The following is a 22,875-nucleotide window of genomic DNA, read 5'->3' as shown; positions in this document are numbered from 1 at the left end:
GAATTGGGCAGAATTCAGAAGCAACATTTTTTTAATATTTATACTAGATTTGGTTTTGGCTTCTTTTGTCGTAACCTAAACATAACTTACTTATACACAATGCAAAAACCACACAAGTACTGAAACAGCCATCTGCAGTTGTTTAGCCTTTGCTAGCTGCCATCTTTGTTTCATAGAAAACTACTAGTCACTGCTCATGTATCATCACCTTCGCACTCAGCCTCACACCATTTTTGGCCCATCTCCTGTCTTTGTTGTGTGTGGCTGTCTGGAAGAAGCAGAGGGGGGAAGACCAGCAGTCAGACCACAGCACATGTTTTCAATTCCCCCCTTGCAGACCTCCCCTCTCCTCTTTTGGCCTACTCTTGGCCTTCCATCTCTCCTCTCCTCTCCTCTCCTCTCCTCTCCTCTCCTCTCCTCTCCTTTCCTCTCCTCTCCTCTCCTCCCGTGTGTCTTGCTTTCTGTCCAGGTCCATCTAATTGCCCATTAGACTCTCTGTTGGTCTATCTGCAGGCCTGCCTGTCTGTGGCGTGGCATCCAGCTAAAACTATCCTCCAGTCCATGCCAATTACACCATGGGAGACCACTTCTAACATTTTATACTACATAGCTGCCAACTAGGTCTTCTTTCTACACTCTCTCACACACACACACACAAAGAATACATCGTGCAATTTTTCATTAAATGTTTCAGGAATAAATGAAGCTCTGGTGGTCAATGAACACTGAAGCTCCTCCTCAAATGCTTTTTGGGTTTAGATGTTAAATACGCAGCTGAACATAAAACTGTAAAAACACAGCTCATGAGGGTAGAACTTGACATCTGGTTTTTCCCTCATGGAGTCTTTCATATATGCCATAAACAGTATATGTTCTCAAAGGTTTTTTTTTTCTTTTTACATCTCTTTTAAGAGACATTTGAAAAACTGTCACGTCGTCTGTTTCCAAGAAAAACTGACTGATCAGCTTCACACTTTTCCAGTCCAAGACAGTGACCCAAAGAAGTCAAATGATGCGGTCAAATGCTTAACTAAACACTGTTGTTGCATTCTGTAATAAAGAGAGGAAACCTAGGAAACCAAAGGCCCTCTGAGGGAAAGTTATTAATATCCTGTCAGTGGTAAATTAACTGTACTTGTACATGTTTTTGCCCCCTTTCTTTGTTTGGTCTAGCAGTGGTCCTTCCAACACCGCTGCTTACTGACTGTGTGTCCTCGGTATAGTGGTGAGCCTGAAACAGCACGGTGATAAAACTGCTGACAAGGATGAAGACGTTTTGGAGCATATACAGTATATATATATATACTTCATGTGTACATCTGCTTGGCTTATGGAAGAATGACCTATACAGTAGGTGGATGTGTTTGTGTATCTGTATGTGAGAGAAATAAACAAAGGAAGCGATTAAGCCGAGTCAAACTCAGAAACTATATGGTTGACATGAGGAATGGTTAAAGGATGTAAATGTGGAAAAAAACACAAACATTGAGGATCAGAAACTTTTACAGTCTAGCTCATTTCTAGCAGGGTCAACAAAAGACAGCTATCTATGGGCACGGCACGAAGCAATGCCACACACAGCGAAAGGATTCTCTCTACAGTCATGGTGAGGTCTGTGCGATGACAGGGGTGTAGTGACTGTAGCACAAAGTAATTAGAGACAGTCTCCACCAGGTCACAGTTTAGTCTATAGTGGCCTTAAAAGAGACAGAGTGGGAGTGAGTGCACAAAGACAAAGGTGAGAAGGAGGAGGAGGAGTATGGCAAGCAGAAAGAAGATGTAATAACCCTGAAGCAAACTTACGCTCTGTTGTGGAACAAGAATTTATGTTTTAATAAAGCTCCAATTTATGTCAGTGTATTTAACAATAATGATAGATACAGTTGTTTCAAATGTGAAAACTATGATGAGCCCACAAGGATACTGTTGCATTAGTTCATTGTGGTTTTTAGAGCCACCAGTTCAATCACGTGAACCTAATTTGCAAGAGCGACTAATGGCTAACCCCAAAAAACTGTGTACACGCTTCCTGTTCACTATCTAAAAACAAACAGGTGAGAGACTTTTCATCCAGAGATGTTAAAATAAGTGAAATAGTGTGACTATTTTGCTTCCGTCTATCAGGTGACAGACATCTCAAAATGAAAGTTATTTGTTCTCTAAAACTTTAAAACAAAATTTCATTCAGAACAAGTTTTATATATAATATCTATAGGTACTGATACATTTAATGTTTTTTGTCTGGTTCTGCTGCTGAACGTTCAAAGTTTTACTTAAACGTGCCAAAAAGAAAATAAATGTACTGTTTATAATACAAACAAATAGAACTGAATTATTCTTAATGCTGCTCTACTTTGTAAGTAACATTTTTTTCATCTTACAGATGCTTGAAGTGAGGAAATTTTTTATTATTTAGTTCAGTTCAATTTTATTTATATAGCACCAAATCACAACAGTCACCTCAAGGCACTTTACACTGTAAGATAAAGACCCTCCAATAATAGGGAGAAAATTATGATTATGATTTCAACAAATTGGTAAGTACAATATATTTTAAATGTTTTGTAGGTTTTTAAAATATCAGCATGTAAAGTTATTAGTAACTGCCAAACAAGACAGTACAAGCACCTGAAAGCAAACAGCACAGAATGAATGTATGTAGTCGCTATCCACCACCGTCCAGCAGTATAAAGCTGATACTTGGTGTGTGACAAACATTAGCAGTCAGTTTGGTTATGAAAATGAATTTTAACAATGATAGAAATCAAACTTTAATTGCAGAGACTTCAGGATTTTAGGATTCGCCTGTCAAAAGTAATACACTCACATACGTTCAGCAAACACAGTGCACATCAGTGCAGCTCTAAGAGGTTTATTTTGCTGGAAGCGACTCACACTACATCACCCTCTAACTGTCCAGATTGGTTAAAACTGCAGTACATTGGAAGGCATAAGACGGAGGAAGTTTACTCTGCATGAGTGCCATCCCTCAGAGCTGGTGTAGGCTCCTGCTGAAGTCTGCACATCCTGCTTGCCGCCTTGTTAACCCAGAATACACTAATGCTTTCCCCTCTCTTGCTGCTGAGCCACACCGTAAAGTCATCCATGTTTCCATATAGCCTATAGTGAGGAAAGGAAAGGAAGTAATGAGTGATGCTCCTCTGAGGATAAGCTATCTGATTGGCTTTGTCTGCTAATGAACCTTTCACAAATAACTGTTTGGGACATTATCCTGCCCCCATTCAGCTGTAACTTTTCTTAGTTTTTTACTCTTGGCTGTAGCATTTCTCAAGAGTCCACTTCAACTGTGGACAAACAGTAACTGTAGTAATAGTAATAATAACTCATTACACTCATTTATTGTTGTTCCTTTGAGGGAAATAGAAAGAAGAGGCAGAGAATGTGGGAAAGTAGGACCGCTGCTTTTGCAGGCCACAGAAATGTTTTCTGGGTTTAATGGCTGTTTTACATCACTGTCAGCTTGTAAAATGTTTTCTTGCCAAAGCCTCATTTATGGAAGATTCAAGTTTTGGAGCAAACAAGAATTGTCAGATATCAAAGTACAAGAATTATTATTACACATTAAACAGTATTAACTGTCTAATAGTAACACTGAAAAATAGCTTGTCTGTCAATCTGTTAATTAATAATATGTATATTTAGAAAGAAAATATTTCTTTTACCTCTTATTTGCCGTGTGATCCATTCACATGATGTGGATGTTTGAAGGCCTATATGTTAACTCAGTGTCACCATCTTGTGGTTGCATAAAACTGCTCAACATCACAAATGTGAGCAACTTTGCAGTGTCACAATGAATATCATGGATGTGCGCATGCACTGTAGAATCCTTATTTGCACACAAAATGCACAAAGATACTCCTGTGCAAGGGAGCTGAGGGTGGAGGGGAAGAGCATCATTTTCCAGTTAACTGTAAGGTTCTGGTAGGCATGAAAAGTAGCAGAAAAATCATAAAATATGAAAACTTAAAATAAAATGTACGGAGTTACTGTGGGAGTTATTTTGACAGATGAATTAGTGTCCCCTCTTTGTAAATCCAGCCAGTTTAAAAGGACCTTTCTTTTGTTGTAGGAGACTAAATTTTTACTGAGACTTCTACAATTTCCAGTTCAGTTTTTTCAAAGACTTTGATGGATGCATTCGCCCAACTACAAATTTCTTTCCTTTGATTTTCAACTGGATTAAGATCAGGGCTCATGGCGGGCCATTTCATTCTTGGATTCTTGTAGATGTATGATTAAGGTCTTTATCCACTTGGAGGAGTCATGACCTGTAACTAAGACTTTCATTCATCTGTCCAAGGAAAAAGCATTTTGCCTTGAGTTTATGAAAACTCCATCTGTCTCTCTGTCCAATCCGTGGTCAGTTTTTGTGTTGCTTCTATTCCCAGTTAGTTTGGTCATGGTCTGAACTTCCTAAACTTCCTAATGATATAAGCCATGATGGCAAAGATAGCATCATCGGCTTGGAAAGGATCTTGTACCATTTGCCTAAGATAATTCTTTTCTTTCTTCTCTCCTCAGACATCTCTCTTCATTTCCTTCTCTGTTTGATGTGATGCACTCATCGATATTAAAGAGCACAAAGAGTTCCCTTCAATTTAAATCTGGTGAATGCCTGAGAGTGAAGCTACCCCCGATACTGAAAACTGAAAACAAAGGTTAGCTTGAAATATTGTAATCTACCATTTATCAATGGTTCTAATTTTGTTCAAGCCATTTTAGGATACTTTTTTTTTTTTTTAGAATTTTTCACAGAATGTTTTATTCTGCTGCAAAACAAATGTATTTGCTACAAGCATTGATGGCATTCTTAAAATAACACCCTATGCTGGTGTCACATGCAGGTATCATATGTCTACAGATATTGACATAGGGCAGAGTGGTTATAATAAGAAGAAGTAAAAAAAGCATGTAATCTATACTGTAGGAATCATATAGTGAACTGCTTTAAATGCATTCTGTGTAGGTGGTTATACATTTATTTAAATAACAAGCTTATAGAGCCCTGCATACACCATGTGTAGCCTCCTGAAACAGAAATGTACCAGCAATCCTTCCAATAAAGATGACTGATTGTTTTTTTTTTATATCTCACATGTGCATTAGTGCACATTTTCAGATATAAAACAAGTCCAAAGGATGCATAAAAATGTACATGAAAAAATAAAAGGCTGCTGTACGCTACACACCTTTTCATAAAGTTAATAAAATTCACTAGCACTTATGATTATTCTGTAATGTTTATACATGGCAACCTTAAAAATAAATGCAAAAACTGGAACAGTGCAGTCTGATGGGCCTGCTTTAAATAATTTAGATGGATTAGGTCTAACATAGTTACCATGCAGAAACACATGAAAATAGCTGGTCTTTGTATTGATAGTGCTAAAAATGCAGTGTTGATAATGAACTGAATGAACAGTGCACAAACATTCTGGAACAAACATGTTAATATGGAGACAGTGACCAATATGTCTAACAGAAAATTATACATACTGCTCAACCGCTCCACTAATTAACAACTAAACCTTTAAGATGCACTGGGTAATAACCTAGGCTTATCTTATCCAGGTTTAATTACCCCGTTGGAAATAACAACTAAATAAAGAAGACAGGAGTCTGTTTTCATTTATGTGTTTTCTATTTAGCATCTGACTGTTTTCTGTTTCACAAAACAAAAAACATTCAGAATAAATTCTTTCTGTTTTGTCATATCAGTAAAAATGTAAAGACATTTTCTTGTTTTCTACAGTCATTGGTTTACACCTATTTTTCCTGTGACTTCCTGTTTATAACGAACACTTTTAAAAAAATTCTTAGTAGCCAAAAACTTCTCTAGACTTTAAGGAATTATTGACCCACCTGAATTTTCCTGCAGTTGGACTGTTCGTGTTTTCATCTGGCGCCACCTTGTGGTAGTGCCTCGTCTCACCGCCTTTTCTGCACCTTTGTTATCATTGGTTCAAAATGTCACAGTCACCTTGTTGACCAATGACACCAGCTCGCCTCTGTTCCATGCATGCTCCTCCCCCTTTGTTACAAACACAGACACTCACACACACCAGCCTCCCCCCTCCCCGCCCCTGATGCCAGCCACTCCGCGCCTGGACTGGTCTGCATGTTTTTTGAGGCGGTATAATCTGAAAGCGGCCGACATATTATGGAGCAGACGTCTTGTTGATGGAGATGTGGCGGTGCATGAAGAAAAGGTAATCACGTTTTGCATATTTATATATGCACTAAATATCCTTCGGGCTAGTTCTAAGCTGACGGCGGTGACTCTCCCCTGTGTGTGTATGTGTGTGTGTGTGTGTGTAATCAGTGTATCGCTACATTGTTATACATTGCCATTTGTTTTTCATTCCTCTCGCAAATACTGCGATCACAGCTGGTCTCCGCGGCGGTGATGAATTATGATCGGCGTTAAACGAGCAGAGAAACACGGAGAGGGAATTCTGACTCTACGTAATCCATCTGGACATCAGGGGGGGAGATGAGGACCGTGATGGCTTCGATGAAAGCGGCGTTTTTCTTGTTTCTGCACTGGGGTGAGTTCATCCGCGGCTGTGCTCGTACCTGTCTCACCATCTGTCACACGGTGGTACATTTGCATGATTACACGATCACACTGTTTATTTGCATATCATTTACAGCAGGTGGCTTTATTTTCATGATTTGGTTCACCATGTTCTTGTTAGTTTGCCTTATCTTTGAAACATTCCTAAGCGCTGGAAATCCTTTTTTTTCTTTCTCATACCTGAATTTCAAATGCAGAAAAAAAACATAGGAGAAAAGTCTACTATCAGACAAAACTCTGAGGGTGTGCGGGTGTGGCTTCCAGGAAGCCCGTAGGAAAGGTTGAGTTGAGTAGGACACGGAAATAATGGCTATATAATAATATTTTACGGTATTTACTCCATAGTAATGCTCAGTAGTTGCTGGAGATTTGTGTAACTGCGAGTTTCTATGGTTTCTGTCCTTCCTGTGGACATGCTACTGTTCCTTGTGAAATTTAAGATGTACCATCTGAACACAGAAGCGTTGTAGTTGAGGTGTTTCTTGCAGAGATATTGTTTTTTAAAAGTATCAGACAAATTTGTGATACTTAAAGTAATGACTCATTGGATGCGCATTGGGGAAATAAACTGCAAATGCTTTTAGATTTATACGTCAGCTGTACAGTTTGACTACACAGAGGGAGAACAGCATATGGATGACACAGTTTTTATCGGCATCACATTAGTCATAAGTCCAATTATCACATTTAAAAACTGGACGGGCAGGCTTCCTCTGGGAGAGATCTGTATCAGTCACAGGTTTGTGTTTTAACATGCGTTTCCATGTGGGGGTCTTGATTAGAAGCTTAGGGGCCCCGTTGTTGCGCAGACAGTAATCCAGACAGTACTGAGCATCGTGACAAGCTGCGGTGTCCCCCCTGTCCTATCAGCCCGAGCCCATTGTTAATTAGGACTTGATCCGCTTAAGCCTCTAGTCCCTCTAGTCTCCCATGTCATTATCTGTGGGCGTGTTGTACTGGGGTGTAGCTCTGTGAGAACGCACGGGTTGTTTTTGGGCACTCGCGAGCGCACACAGACCAAAAGTGCCTGAACGCACTTGTCTTGTATTTCTAGTTGTTCAGGTAGTCATCATTCATTTTCAGTGAGTTAAGAGGCTGTGTTGGCTTTTAGGCACCAAATGAAAAATGAACTTGTTTACTGAATATTAAAGGTGCTTATCACCTTTGTTTTTGTATTTCTTTTCTTGGTTTAAAATGTTCTGAACCTGAATTATTTTTCCTCAAAATGTTTTTTTTTTTCTGTTATCTTTCCGGTGGCTGTCTGCATAAATCAATGTCTCAGCAAGCTACTAATGAAATTTGTTGCCAATTCATGTTCTATAATTGATTATCTGTCTAACAAGTTGTCAACAACTGGCAAATGTCACTCCAAAACCAGTGTGTTATGTTTCATATAGGAGCTAAAAACTTCTGAGTTATCAGGATGTGGGTGCTGACAAACCTGTTGCACTCTCACACAGCTCAACTATTGTTAGTACGCCTGCAACAGAAAGGAATCTGTATATATGTACATATTAGAGATGGCACGATACCACTTTTTTATGTCCGATACCGATACCGATATCATAAATTTGGAAATCTGCCGATACCGATATGAATCCGATATTGTGTTTTTTAATCAATAAAACTGTTTTTTTTTAATATCTTGCTGCATTTTGTATAAGTTCATACTCAAGTTTAAATAAACAACAACACTAAAGCTATTCTGTTATACCTGTGTGTAAAAAATACACTGCACCCAAAATATTTCATAGTTAAGCAACACTGATCAATCTAATAAACCTTACCTAACTTAAAACCTAACTTAAACCTACTCCATCCTCCCTATTCTGGTATTTTAAAGAGTACTTAGCAGAAATATTAAGCAACCTAACTAATAGGGTTGCAAACTCCCAGCAAAAAAAAAAAAAAAATTGGGAACCACCCACCCTCCACCTCATGATGCTTAATCGACGTAATCAACTTTAATTTGATGCAGGGTGGAAAAAAATGCACAGAAACAAATTATTTTTCAAGAATAATTAAATAGATTCAACATCTTTCTTCAACAGAATTGCAGAATTCACAGATGGTACCTTCCCAAAGGAAAAAGTACTATAGCTTACTAGGGTATATAGACTTAAGAGTTACTATATATAGTAATGGACTTCTATACATTTTACATCAGATTAAAACTTTGGGTGTAAGATTCAGATAATTATTTATTAAAAGCTACATATTTTAAATGAGAATAAGAAAGAAAAGTATGTCTTTGTGCCCCCTTTTCCCTGTTCATTCCCTATCGCCCCCCTGGCTGCACTTTGCTAGATCCGCCCCTGCACAATTACCAGCCGTCAGCTACGCAGAAAAGGATCCTGGTGTAGAAAGTAATATTAAATAAATTCTAACAACAGCTTATCAAGCTTAAAGGTGCTGCTGTTGTTCCACCGCTGGTTTCCTCTTTCTGGTGCAAAGTGGGCCAAAAACAAAGAAGAGAGACGGACTCACGACAGAAAAGCCGATCAGCTGATCGTTAAGCAGTTTCACGATTGAAGTAGCGGCAGGAAGGTGAGGGAGAGAGAGGCAGTCGCTCCATATATCGGTTGTTAAGCTTAACACGGGACGCTTTACAAACATTCACAGATGAACTTACACACTTGCTTTACTTCTCTCTGGGATAACTTCCTCGGAGATGAAATGCTGGTTTGGTAGAGAGGCTACAAATACACACAGCCGCTCTATCACGTGAGCACACTGCTCCGAAGTGCTACGGTTATGAGCCGAGTTACGCCGTGTTGCAAGTTTTGTGAGATGCTTTTTTTGATACTTAATGGATCGGATTACATTTTTTATTTTTCGCCGATATCCGATCCAGTAATTTAGGTCAGTATCGGACCGATACCGATACGTAATATCGGATCGGTCCATCTCTAGTACATATATATATAATTTAAGAAGTACCCAGTGGAAGTTGTCAGTGGACTCATGAATGACCACTGTGCTGCTTTGGAGGCCCTCGATTGGATCCTGCTGCTGTTTGAAACCTGCATTTGTGCAATTAACTCACATGACTATTGTGTAGATAGTGTGAGACTTACCAGCTGGTGTCTCATGCTAAAAGCAAGCAAAACTTTGTCTAATGACACATTTATTTGCAACCTACATTTGTCATCAACTAACTGTATTTTGTGTGAAAGTTCATGTTAAAATCAGAAGCATTATCTCATCTGAGAATACATGTTCTTTACCTTTTTTAAAGAAGAGAAACTACTGTTACGGGTCCGAAATTGAGGACGAGAGTAAAACAATGATGGTCCAGAAGAGGTCGGTCAAACAATTGATTTTAATGAATACACGCAGCGTGGGGAGATGTAAACTGCAAAACATCAGTTGTAAACCCCCGTCCAAAAATACACTTCAGATTGCTTTTATAACATCAGGGTATTATAACGCCCCCTCTTGCGTTTACAAGCACATAACTTGCATCTTAAGAACATTATTTGCCTCTTCTACAGATAATGATCAATTTTAAGAGATAAATGCAGAGACAGGAGTTCCCCTTTCTGGCATCCTTTTCCAAATATGGTGATGAGGTCCCCATGGACTTGTCCTCCTCTTTGGCCCATCTTCTGTCACCTGTTACTAGGCAAACTCAAATGCAACAAGAAGCTGAATACATTCAGGCCTTTGCTCAGCTACTATTTTACTGTAACAATATACTCAGCATATAAGCTTTTAAGATTATAGATTTAACTCAACGATTTAAAGTGGTTATAACTGCACCTGTAATAAACATGTTAATATGTGATTATGATAACCCCTGTAATACAAATTATAACATAATGCCAGCAACTTCAATAAATGCTTTAATGAAATGATAATTAATGCAATGATAAAGATGATGGTTATGTAAAATAATCCCTGTAATTCTACACTACTTATTTGTAATGTATGTTCTCTGAGAATGCAGACCCTGTTAAAATTAGACTCTGTGTGTAATGAATATTTTGGAAAGTACCAAAAATAAGAGATACAGGTCATTGTGTGACAAGTTTCAGGGCATGTGGCTTAAAAAAGAGTTTGTGTTTAAGTAGTTCAATTTGTTTCTGGGAATTTAGGGGAGGCCAGACCATGAGACTCAGAAATACAGTGATACTGCAACCCTGAAGCTGGCTGCCCTCACTCCTCGGGCACTCGGTAAGGGTGACGTGGAAAGAGCTTTACTCATTTTTAGGTTTACTTTAGCCTTGAGTAAAGTGTCCTCCCTCAATTTCACTGTGACTTCTAGTTTACAGTTCCAGCTTTAGCTAATTCCATCGCCATTTGCTAAATGCCTTTCACTTACACTCGAAAAAGTTGATGCACACCTCGACAACAGCACTGTTTTGTAAATACAGCACTTACAGTTGATCCCTATAATAGGCAGAAGTTAGTCCCAATTGCAGAACTACTAAGCATGAAAGCCAATTACCCAGATTTTATTTGAAGAAGATAAAAGTCAGTTCTGCAGATCGAAGTCTGGTGTTGCGGCGTTAGCACATGCAGTAATAAGGTCTTGGGTTTGACTCCAGCATCTGGCCTTTCTGTGTGGAGTTTGCACGTTCTCTCTGACTTCCTTAGTGGGGTTGGGTAAATCTGCGATTGGCCATAGGTGTGACAGACTGGCAACTGTCCAGGGTGTTATATTTATCACATATAATCATATTTCTGTCACTGTATTTGGAAAGGAAATGCTCAAATGTGTATTTGTTAGTAGATTGATAGAAAGTAGAGCTGCAGCTGTTTTATGCATCATGACCTGTTTCTTTGACCTTGCATGTTTCATTTCAGATTTTTCTAATATCCATTCCATTGTTTTTGATTTTTCTAGGTAGTTTTATTCTTTATAGTTACAAACAATAAAGAAATTACAGCCACTATCAAATTTACTGTGAATGTAGAACTCTCTGTGTATAATATTATGGCCTAACAATATTAAGGAGCCCACTGAGATCAGTTTATTTTATTTGTTTTGCATGTTTTTCTGTTTTGAGGTAACTCACCCAGAGCGCCAGCACGAGTGTTTCTTCTCTGCAGCTGTTTAAAGTATTGATTCCCTGTAAGCCAGCCATCAGCTCAGGATATCGATCACCGAGTCCATGTACCAAACACGCCACGAGGAATTGACACTGTTCCGGCTTCCGGTCTTTCACACTCACCAGATCTGCCGTTTTTTTTCTTCGTCTTACTGTGTTTTTCTTTTCCAGTGCTCCAGCATGCTCTGTGCCGTCATGTTGCTGTCCCTGCTGGACCCCTCTACCGTGTCGCTGGCTTCCCTCTCTCCCTGCCCTGTGCTGTGTCAGGATATGAAGGCTCACGTACGCAAGACTTTGAGTGGTTTCTGTTTAGGGACGATGCCGCCGGAAGGCAGATGGGAGTGGTGTCCACCAGGGACAAGGGTTTCCCTTACGCCCCATTCCAGCCACGTGTGACAAGTGGGGAGGTAAGAGTGGAGCGGGATTCAGGGGACAAGGTCCGGCTGATCATCCAAAGGCTCCGGCCTGATGACCAAGGGAAATATGAGTGCTACACTCCCAGCACAGACAGCTCCTATCAAGGGAACTACAGTGCCACAGTAGCTGTCAAAGGTAAGACATGAGCTGACTCAAAGTTCTACAGGTATATAAAGAGCTGGCGTTATTATACCCGATATACTCCTGTCACTGTCAACAAATGTCTGTCCCAAAGCTCATTGTTTCCTATCAGAGATGTCACACATACTGCATTTGTTAGGCTTATACTTGCCCATGTTGTTGGTGTAGCCACAAAAGTTTACAGTGGCAATAATTTTGGGCAACACTGGAGGTTTATGGCCCACAGGAAAAAGATGAGTCATGCATTGTAGATCAGTTCATTCTTTCCTTTCTGCCTTTCCATGCAATTTTATTACGTTTGTATAAAGAATATGAACATATCCAGGCCTGGTCTGGTTCCGAAAACAGGAAGTCATATAGAAAGTGAAACCTTTGTGATGCAGCACATGAAAAGAATCCAAGCAGGGACTCATTAACAACGGAACTTTCCAATATTTCCAGTGTTTGTCGCAACTTCACAGGCTGCAAATATCTCTCGAAACTACGCTTGAAAAATGTCTTTTACTGAGGGAAAACCCCCACTCAGCACATCCACACATGTCTGTGGATGCGACCAAGACAGTGGAATTTTTATGTCTTTAACCTGTGTGGACTGTGATTGAATTACGGCTTTTTGTAAACGTAGTGGAGTTTTGACCAGATGTTTAATCATTTGTAAATGTATTACAGCTGAATATTTATCCATTTATAGTTCCTAAACCACAATCGTTCAAAGAACAGACACAGTCTGATGTCTTTTAGTTTAAAAGTCATTGAAAACAAAACAAAAATAGATAAATGAAACATGAAAAAGTTGCACGTGAATAAAATGGCTGAACCCTTAACAGGACAGCGTCTCATCATTTTAGGGAAGAACTGTTTTAAAAAGTCAGGACTTGATACTGAACTGGATACGACTGGAAAGGTCAGCAATGGCAGATTTAAAACCTTATTTAATAAAGTTTCATTAGATAGATTAAAAATGTGAGTATTTGTTGTTGCTCATAGTGTTCTTACTTTGTAGAAAACACGTTGCTGTCTGCTGTTCTCTAAAGAAAGACTAGTTTTGGTGTTGAACTCATATCAGCGAGTAGGACCATTGAATTTATGCCAGTCATAGTTTAGCTGTGATGTACTTGGAAGTGGAGAACAAACTGTATGAGAAGCTTGTATCAGCTGCTCGGTGCTACTCCAGCAGAGAGGATGTCATGTTTAGTGATTAAGTGCAACTTTAGGAGTCCTAAGTAATTATTTCTTCTCACCATCTGGAGTTTGTCTTTTTATTTTCTGTTTCTATTTCCCCCTGAATTCTTTGCACTTATACCGTGATTCATCTGCCAAAGTTATTTGGGTTATTTTACACCAGTCAGTTCTTTTTTTATGAGTCATCTTCCTCGTGTTCAGTTTGCTGCGTGTTAGTTTTGCAGCAGAGTATCTTAGCAATAGCTCACTAATCCTCTCTTCCTTTGGCAAACCAAGTGCCCAAAGCCAAGAGGGAGGTAAAAGGCCTGGAGTCACTCTTAGCAGATCCATTTCATGATTCACTTTATTGCTCTAAACATAGATGCATCTAAACACTACACAGGCATTAGAAATTGAATTTGCCAATTTTTCTCCTCCCATGTCTCCTGGAGTGCTCTGTGTAATATGATTGTCTGTCTGTGTACACCCACAGTGATCCCTGACACGCTCCAGATCAGCTATTCCCGCTCACTCACCGGCCAATCTGTGGCAGAAGGGGCTTCGTTAACCCTGACGTGCTCAGCCAGCATCCAATCAGAGCAGCTCACCCATCTGTCCATCACATTTGGGAAGCGTGGTGGTGCAGAGGGATCGCCGAGTGGGGCCGGAGAAGAGGTCAGCACCGTCAGAGAGATTATCTCCATTGACAAGCTTCTCGGGGTCGTTCCCGGACGTTTCTACAAGAAACGCTACGATGACGGGGAGATCACTCTGGAGAAGAGAAACGGCGAGGGCGGGCAGGGTGTGTACGTGATGAAGATGACAGCGGTGCAGCCAGATGACAGCGGCTCGTATTTCTGCGAGGCCTCACAGTGGATTCTGGACCCCAATCGATCGTGGCAGAAGATCGCACAGAGGACGCTGGATATTGGCAACTTGACCGTTCAGCAACTAGGTCAGTGTAACTCAGAAACTGCCCCAGTAGCTGTGCTGCCATTTGACAAAGCTGTGATAGCCTGTGGCAAGTTCCAAGGTCGCAACAAACATATTGAACTGCATGCAGCTCGTTGTTGAAAGAACATAAACTGTAAAGCTGATATAGCTGGTAATAAAACCTCACAGTGGGTTTTTTATTTAATCATAAATTACACTGCAGAACAAATGATAGACAATAAAAGCAAAGCAGGAGGAATAAGACAAAGTCGTGTTTCTGCTGGTAAGTTTGAGCCTCTTGATTGTGTTTTTGTTGTTGCCATGGAAGTGGTGTCAGTCAGCCTGGGCTTGCAGGGCCTTTGGGTACACTGGACTCTGTCCAGCTCCCAGGCTCTGGGTGTTTGTCTTAGTTATTCACTGGATGTCTAGCTTGCTGGGTGATTAGTTCGCTGACTAGCTGGACAAGCAGCTGATTAAATAGCAGGATGCACATTTGTATGCAGTTTGTTGCACTGTTTGCAACAATCTCACTGTTTAGCTTTTTCCTGGGACAATGGATTCCAATAATTACGGCTGTAACTGAAGACTTTTGAGCAATCCATTATCCCATTACTTTCTGGCCAGTGACGAATATCTTCGAATCAGTATTACAATCGCTTTTATTGTCATATTGCAAGATCGAGAAGCTAAGCAATTCTTACATTTGGCCATTTCTTTTTCAGTTTTTGCATTTTTCCTTGAAAACGGGCCCTCGCCACCATTTTTTTTTTCAAGTTAAACTCTCATTCATCTTGTTGATTTTTCAGGTGGATTTAAAAGGTTAATAGAAGGCTGTCTGGGCAGCTGAATAACTGCCTGTCGCTTCGCTGTTTGGCTCATTTTAAATTCTGAGGCGCTTTTGTAGATTAAAAGGATTAAGTAATCTATTTTTCTCACATTGGCTTTTCTGGGCTAGATTCCTGTAAAAGGAGCACAGGTGTGTCTGTCAGTCCTCCCTCGAGCTCATCTCTAATGCGCTGCAATGATGCATGTTTTGTAAGTTTTCTAATAGAAAAATACAGAGAATATTTTTTGCTCCTTTTAAAAAAATGGGTCACATTGTGTTTCTTCAGGAAAAATAATTGGTTGAGTTAAAGCTCATCAGAGCTCATCAATGCATGCATTGTTTATCTTTTACACTGGCACTCACTGACGAGCACCATTTGGTTTCGTGTCTTCTGGCCTCTATTGTCTAACTAATACAATAGGCTGACTCATCTCCTTTTGTTGATATAAATGTCTATTATTGAGGAGCCTCGTTTGTTTAGAGAAGTTTTGTGGTTAGAAGAGGCTTTGCACACACAAGCGGCTTATACTCACGTTTTGTGCTGCGCTATTTCAGTTAAAGGCAGTTAATTGTTTCAGTTGTTGAGTGCAGTAGATTATTACAATAAACACTGTGTGGCAGTGGCTTATGTACGTGTACATAAATACCCACTTTTTTTTCGTGTATATGTACACGATACAGTGTTGGACAGTATTTTAAAACGGACCAAAAAGTGCGGCAGCAGGGGATTTATGGGTTCGTGAGCTGGCCCCACCCACACTAACCCAACACACACTCACAAAAATCTCACAATTTTGATTGCGAGATATAAAATGACGTCTTGCTAGATCCTCATCTTATAACCAGTGATAGGATTGGAGAAAAGCTAGCACAATGGGGCTCTGGGATCACTAGTTAACCAAGAAATGCTTCAGACATTAGAAAGGGAACTTTCATAGTGGTGTTTTGTTCTCCAGTACTTAAAATCAACCAGTATCTCCACGATGCTACATTTGCCACCGTTGATGCAGTATCTATATACAGCCCCAGGTTCCCCAAAGGTTGTGACGCTGTGTAAAATGTAAATAAAAATAATATAGACCAATTTGAAAACCTCACAAACATATTTTATTCACAGTTGAACAACAAATTGAATGTTTGAACTGAGGAGAACAGCTGCTGGACTTTTGGAAGTGTCCAAAGGTTTTCAGTCGATGGGAGGTGTGGACTGCAGCCAGGCCATATCCCACCCATACTGTTGTAATAGCTGGAGGAGGTCAGTATTGAAGGCCCTCCCTAATAAGAGACAACATCTGGATGGGAGAACATGTTGCTCTAAAAGCTGTGTCTAACTTTCAGCGTTGATGGGTCCATAATGCACTTCCATACCATCAGAGATGGAGGGTTTTAACCTGCATGTGTGGATGGCACAGTGAGCTGTGTTAACAGACAGTGATTCCTGGAAGTGTTTCTGGGGACAGAATCGTGCCTGTTTTTAATCTGGTGCTGCCCGAGGGCCCAAAGATCACAGACATCTAATATTTGATGATTTTCATCCTCTTGCTTTGCGCAGAGATTTCTCCAGATTCTTTTAATCTTTTGATGACATTATGTAGTGCATTTTCTGCAGATCCGTGACCCTCTGACCATCTTTACTTCTGAGAAGCTCTGCCTCTCTAAGATGCTCTTTTTACACCCAGTCATGTTACTGACTTGTTGCCAATCAGCATAAATAGTTAACAAAATGTTTCTCCAGCTGCTTCTTCTTAATTGCACTTACTTTTCCAGCCTTTCTTGAGACATGTTGCTCAATTCAAAATGAAAAACTATATTTCATGGCAACATTTGATATGTTTTCATGTTTCAAATAGACAAAATAAATCACACAAACAAATCTCCTAAAAAACTGTAGCAGATGAACAGATGAACAGCCTGCGCCTATACTCATTCAACCCTTACACTCTATTACCTTCACAGGTGGAAATATTGTTAAAGTGGTTACTATTAGCATTGTAATATTTTATTTTTTAAGTACTGTTGTAGTCATGTTAGGTTTAAGTCTTTTTTTGCTTGTTATACTTCGACACACTTGATGGGTGATATCGATTTTATCGTGGTCATTAAATGTGTGCAGTACAAAAGAAGCTACGCTAGCCTTTCAGCAGAAGTGATACCTGCAGTACATTTTTCCTGTTGTAGTCCAGATTAAATGCTGTTTGCAGCCATCCACCAAGAAGATTTACTGGGACTTAAACTCTGTCTCGTCCTCTCTCCAGCCGAGTCTCTGCGTGTAACATCCTCGCCCACAGGGGAGGTTACTCTGCAGATCGGTTCCCCTCTCATCCTGACCTGTGAGATTTTGGGGCTGCCGCCTGAAGTCAACTCAGGCCTGCTGGTTCAGTGGATGAAAAGGGGATCCATAAGCAGCGATTCAGTCGGGGCCGGAGGAGTCGAGGTAATCTTGTTATTCTGTTAACGTTTTCAGACCATTAAAAGTTCAAGTTTGAGTCAAAATGTAAATGAAGTACGTATGTGTTTCCTCTCAATCATCGGTAAATGAGAAATAGTTTCAGGTGTGTCGAACCACATTTCAGTTTCTAGTCTAACCCCTCCTGACGCACTTTGATATCTGTTAAGGTGGAGGTGGCCCAGATGACCCCGAATGGCATTGTGAGCTGGGGGGATGACCTCAGCAGAGCTAGTGGCGGGTCTATGGAGAAAGCAGCAGAGGGAAAGTACTCTCTGAAGCTCTTCTCAGCTCAGCCTGCCGACTCAGGGGTGTATCGGTGTGTGGTGAGTGTGTACGCCGGAAGAAGAAACCCCGGACAGTCTGTGCCCGCAACACTCACCCAGCGGTCGGAGGGAGTCACCGTCAACCTGAAGACAAAAGGTGAGACTCTGCAGTCACACATGGGCTGAGATTACTGGAATGCTCCAGTTTAAGCCATAGTCACACATGAACTGTGGGCAGTGCTGGGAAGGCTATGAGGTAATCTGCTTCAGATGTTTGCTCAGGACTGGAAATACTTGCTGTGTTCAGGCGTGGGAGCTGCCTCAGTGTAGCGTGCAGGAGGCAAGACATATGCCGCACCTCTCGCTGGTTATCAATTCACTGCACAATTACTCGCTCAAAAGGCTGTTTAATGTCTGGTCGATCACATCCAATATTTGTAACCACACTAACAGCAGGGTTTCCACGTTGCTCCAGATTGAAGACACTCAGGACCAATGCTGCATGTCATTTCCTGTAGTCTCACTGACTTTTCAAATTTAGTCACTTTTGAAATTTCTAATCCTTGTTTGCTGGACTGACATGGAGTTTGGTACATGCATTCAAGTCCCTGGGTGAAGGCTTTTAGTCTCGTTCGTTCCATTGTTTATCATATTGACTTTTCAGGAACTGTTGTATTGTTTTAAACAGAAATGATTTAAATTTCCAGATTTATTGAGTGTCTTGGTGGCCTGGAGCTCTGGGATGTGGGCCATTTGGCTGCGCTCTGCTGTTGAAATCTGCAATCGTATACTAAAATCTCTTTCCCAGCTTCACTGATATCTCTCTAAGTTTCAAATGTATTTTTAAAATTTCTAAAATATTCGTAGTTCTCCCCTGTGTTATAGATTTTATTCTATATGCAGCACTTTTACTGAAATTCTTTTAATAAGCCAGTTTGGTTTTCTTCAGCTGTGTGTGATTTTCTTTTTCTTTAACAGAACTTCATGTTGGCTAAACTTCCGTCTGCTCCTACAGTCATTCGTCGTTCTTTAACTTTGCTTAGTTTATCTTCTATAAAATATTTTTCCTCTTTCTTGCACAGATGTCCTGGTTACAGCCGTGGCTCAGCTCCCTCGCGGCCCTTTGCTGAAAAGAGGCAGCACCGTCACGCTAATCTGCAACACCACCGTGACCACCACAGGTCCCGCCCAGGTTCAGGTGCACTGGCTGCGCTGGCCAATCCCTGAACGAGTTATCAAGAAGGCACCTGACGCTACGATGCTAAAACCTCCTGCTCCACCAGAACCCAAGCTCATAGCTTCCCTAATGTACAACGGTGTTTCAAATATCCACATCAACCATAGCGAGATTAGCATCGACCGCCTGTCAGTGAATAGCTACAGACTCAGGGTTCACATGGCAACGACGGATGATCAGGGCATGTATGCCTGTCATGCTGAGGCGTGGGGACAGGACCCGCATGGAGGCTGGTACAGAACAGGGGCCAAAGCAGAGTCAAATGCAGTCAATGTTTACTTATATGCCAGAGGTAAGTGTTAATCTAATAATCTAAGTTAATAGTAATAATGTAATAATAGTAATCTGTATTATGGGTTCTATTACTAAATACATTTTTAGAACGGTGTACTTTTATCTTTTTTTTGTAAAATCAGGTGCTCTGCTGCCTGTAGACCTGTCCTGTTTCTGATTGGTCAGATGCTGTAAGCTCTACCTCTTACAGGCAAACGTGCATGTAGCCTGATTGCCAATGTAAGGGTAATTGAAGCCCCATAAGGAATAGCCAACCTGTGTATGTTGAACTTGCTTCATAGTGCAGGCCAAAGAGAGCACGGTGGGAGCTGAGCAGCTCCTGATTGAGCTGGCAAATCAAGGAAAGGGTCAAATAGGAAACCTTTGGTCCCAAGCTGGAGGTTGGCCTGAGGATGGGTTTTTGCCTGGATTGATTTCACCCTTGATACTTTCCCTGACCTCCGTAGCAAACTGCAGAGCTTGCTTCTCTGTATTTACATCTTAAATCTGTACACACACCTAAGATCTGAATCCTTGACAGCAGCAAGGTTGAACCACCTACCCTTGTTTTCCAGGTCATTGTTTAAGGGAAAAATATGTGGTGTATGTAGAATAAAGCAAGCGTGGGCTTGAATAGAGGTCTTGTTGTGCTGGTAGAGGAATCCCAGTTGGAGGAGATTACACATTAATCTTTCTGCACGTTTATCCGCTGCTACTGTACATATGCAGGTGGCTGGATGGGGGGAAAAATCTTCACTGTACCTTTGGTGTATGTGTTGTTTGACAAATTAGGTGTCTTACTATGTATAATGATATAAAATATTAGTCAAAAGCACGAGTGTGATATTTTTGGGTTAGTTGATGACCTTTTTCTGTTTGCTAGAGCATATTTAGGCCCTGATCATTGCGACTTAATGCAGCTGTTAACTGAATCACCAGAGCGGCGTGGTTTCAGTGGCACAGTCCATTAACTTGGCATTTTAGAAATGATTTTCCTTTCTCTTTTATTCAAATGTCAATTATCTGATTAATCAAAGCAGGAGATTAATGTTTATATTATGCACGTCTGCTAAAACATCGACCCACCTTTTTGTTTTAATTTAAATAAAGCTCATTTTTTTCATAGCTCTCCAATATTCATCCACATCAGATTATATCACCGCACTGCTCTCTCTCATTTCCTGTTCTCCTCAGCTGCTGACCTCCTCCTCATCCCTTTGGTGGTTGGCGTCTCTTCAGCCTTGTTTGTCGGCATCGTCATCATCGCAGCGGTAACTTGCTGCTTCATGAAGCGACTGGCGAGGCAGCGTGCTCGAAAGTAGGCGTCCGGCGCCGCCTGTAATCTGATTGTTCACAAAGTGGCGGCGCAGAAGTAGTCGTGGAAGAAATGGCCCATAAAATAACTTCAAGAAAAAAAAAAACGAAGTAGAAAATGACTTTCGTCACCTCGTTGGTTGTTTTTCTGTGTTCTGACCTACATGTTTAACAATCAATGCCAAAAAAATTCAGTTTTATACTTTCTTGTATTTTTATATCTGAAACATATTTTCTTGAGTGTGCTAGGCTTCTGCCGCCACAGTTGCACTGCAGTCTCAAGCGTCAGGAGAAAGTGTTATTTCTTTTGAGCCAACTTGCCCCCAACATATTGTTACAGCAGGATTGTACCACATGCTACTTAACTCATCAGATGCTTTCTGTGATGCTGCGTATTAAGGTCACTGTCTATCGACTCATGGTGCAAGTTCCCCACCAACAAAGACCGTTCTGTGTTTCCAGGATTTGTTTTTGATACTGTTCCAGTGGTTCCTTCCTCAGAGTGCATGTTCTTCTTTTTACACAAAAACTAACAATGTCTAAATGTACAGTATGGTTAAGGCGCTGCTGCAGACGGTCATCGGATTGCTGATGGAAAGTTAATACGAGCAGGGATGTTCCAGCAGCGCTCTGCATGTAAACAAAGTCTTTGTCTGTTACTTAATAAGGAAGCTGCTGGCTGGGGACTTTCTGACGCTGTCCAACTGAGTACTTCATACTTGAGTTTTCTCTTCAGGCTGATAGATTTGTATAGATTTGACAAAGAGAAGACAGAAGATATATCCATAATGCACTGTTCTGAAACGTGTAAATACTCTATGGAGTTTAGCTGTTTTATTTTCTTAATGCGTTAAGACTGTGCCATTGCACCATTTTTATTTGGCAAGCACCTGTGTTTTAAGATTCTCTGCAGCAGACTACTCTGCTTTTCTAAAGCACTTGGAGAAAAAGCAGGGCTGGAATGTTTTTACTTGATTTTCTTCCAGCTGAGGATATTTGGTTGCTGTTCTTTTTCTTTTTGTGGGATTAATGGCTCCTAAGCAGTGACTGAGATAGAAAACTGTACTGATACAAATAACCCCCGCGTTATGGCGGTTAACAGGAAAAGTGTTGTGTTGCGTAACGTCATTTAGGAGTCTCATGCCCGAGGTGAAAACTTTTTCCAAGCAGTCATATGACGAGACAGTGTAGTAAAAACTCACTATAACCATCATCATTGTTATCGTGTGGTTCAGGCCATACATGCCTGCTGCCAAGACTTATTATGACTATAGCTGTCGCTGCTAACCCACAAAGATTTACAGTGTCTGCGCACTTAAAACGGGTGAAATCTATCCTCCTCTTCCCGTTGAAAGTAACACTTAAAAAATAGTTTGGTCGTGCACACGGGCCTGCACTGTGCGATCATTTAAGGATAGATATATATTCAGCGAAAAGGAGAGGAAAGCAACATTAGTTATACTTGTGGCTCTCTCATTAAAATGACTAGTTGTTTGACATTTCTAAATTTGATTACCCTGAGCTATGCTTTCTCACTTTATCTCGACTTTCTGTCTTTGTTGGAGTCTCTAGATCTCCCTGAAACCCTGATTATAAATGTTGGTCACAAACATCAGGGAATAAAATCACAGCTCTGCTTGCTTGCTGAGCCACTTTGTTCCAGATCAACTGCTTAAAGCTGATTTGTTCCCCTACATACCCGCCCACCACACAGCTACACACACACACACACACACACACACACACACACACGTGCACATCCTAGCAGCACAGCGTAGCGTTTGCTGGCTGGTTTTTCAAATGGAAGAAAGTGAGTATCTGCGTGTTCATCTCTAATCCCTGTTTATGGCTGCAGTGTCCTGCTGCCCTTCCCCCACCCTGTGTTTGACAGTCACTCGACTCACACTCGATTCATTTCAATCTCTGTTCCCTGAGAATTACCGCCAGCTGTAAGCGCTGATGTGCATCGCGTGCAGAGTATCAGAACTTCTGTATCAGTTGTATTTTTGTCGGCAGTTGTATTAAACCCTTTGATGAAGGTGTTATGTTTTGTTTCGATTGTCTACTCTGCTTTAATACCACTGTTCCCGAATGCGTCTTACTGCCATTTAAATATATGAAGGCTGTTTTTCTTTTGCTCAGTTTGTTACTTATGGTGCTTTGGCAGACCTGCCAGTTGGTACGACCAATAAACCACTCTGGGTCA

At 40.7% G+C, this 22,875-nt stretch overlaps 1 protein-coding gene across 1 annotated transcript; it reads left to right on the top strand.

Annotated features, from left to right (window-relative positions):
* Positions 1-6,081: 6,081 nt before the first annotated feature.
* igsf8 (immunoglobulin superfamily, member 8) lies at positions 6,082-22,875 on the top strand. The gene is made up of 8 exons (XM_031740397.2): positions 6,082-6,233; positions 6,413-6,572; positions 11,827-12,207; positions 13,868-14,329; positions 17,389-17,567; positions 17,750-18,002; positions 18,928-19,374; positions 20,550-22,875. Exons 2-8 carry the CDS (start codon positions 6,518-6,520, stop codon positions 20,675-20,677), a joined length of 1,905 nt encoding a protein of 634 aa, XP_031596257.2. The 5' UTR covers positions 6,082-6,233; positions 6,413-6,517; the 3' UTR covers positions 20,678-22,875.

Source organism: Oreochromis aureus, linkage group 5, assembly GCF_013358895.1.
Source record: "Oreochromis aureus strain Israel breed Guangdong linkage group 5, ZZ_aureus, whole genome shotgun sequence".
NCBI classification, from domain to species: Eukaryota; Metazoa; Chordata; class Actinopteri; order Cichliformes; family Cichlidae; genus Oreochromis; species Oreochromis aureus.
Note: the sequence above shows the minus strand (reverse complement) of the source record. Positions and strands in the feature narration are given on the sequence as shown.

Coding starts and splice junctions, on each gene's coding strand:
- igsf8 (XM_031740397.2), top strand. CDS start 6,518: ATGAGGACCGTGATGGCTTCGATGAAAGCGGCGTTTTTCTTGTTTCTG. Junction 18,003..18,927: donor CGTCAACCTGAAGACAAAAG/GTGAGACTCTGC, acceptor TTTCTTGCACAG/ATGTCCTGGTTACAGCCGTG. Junction 19,375..20,549: donor TGTTTACTTATATGCCAGAG/GTAAGTGTTAAT, acceptor TGTTCTCCTCAG/CTGCTGACCTCCTCCTCATC.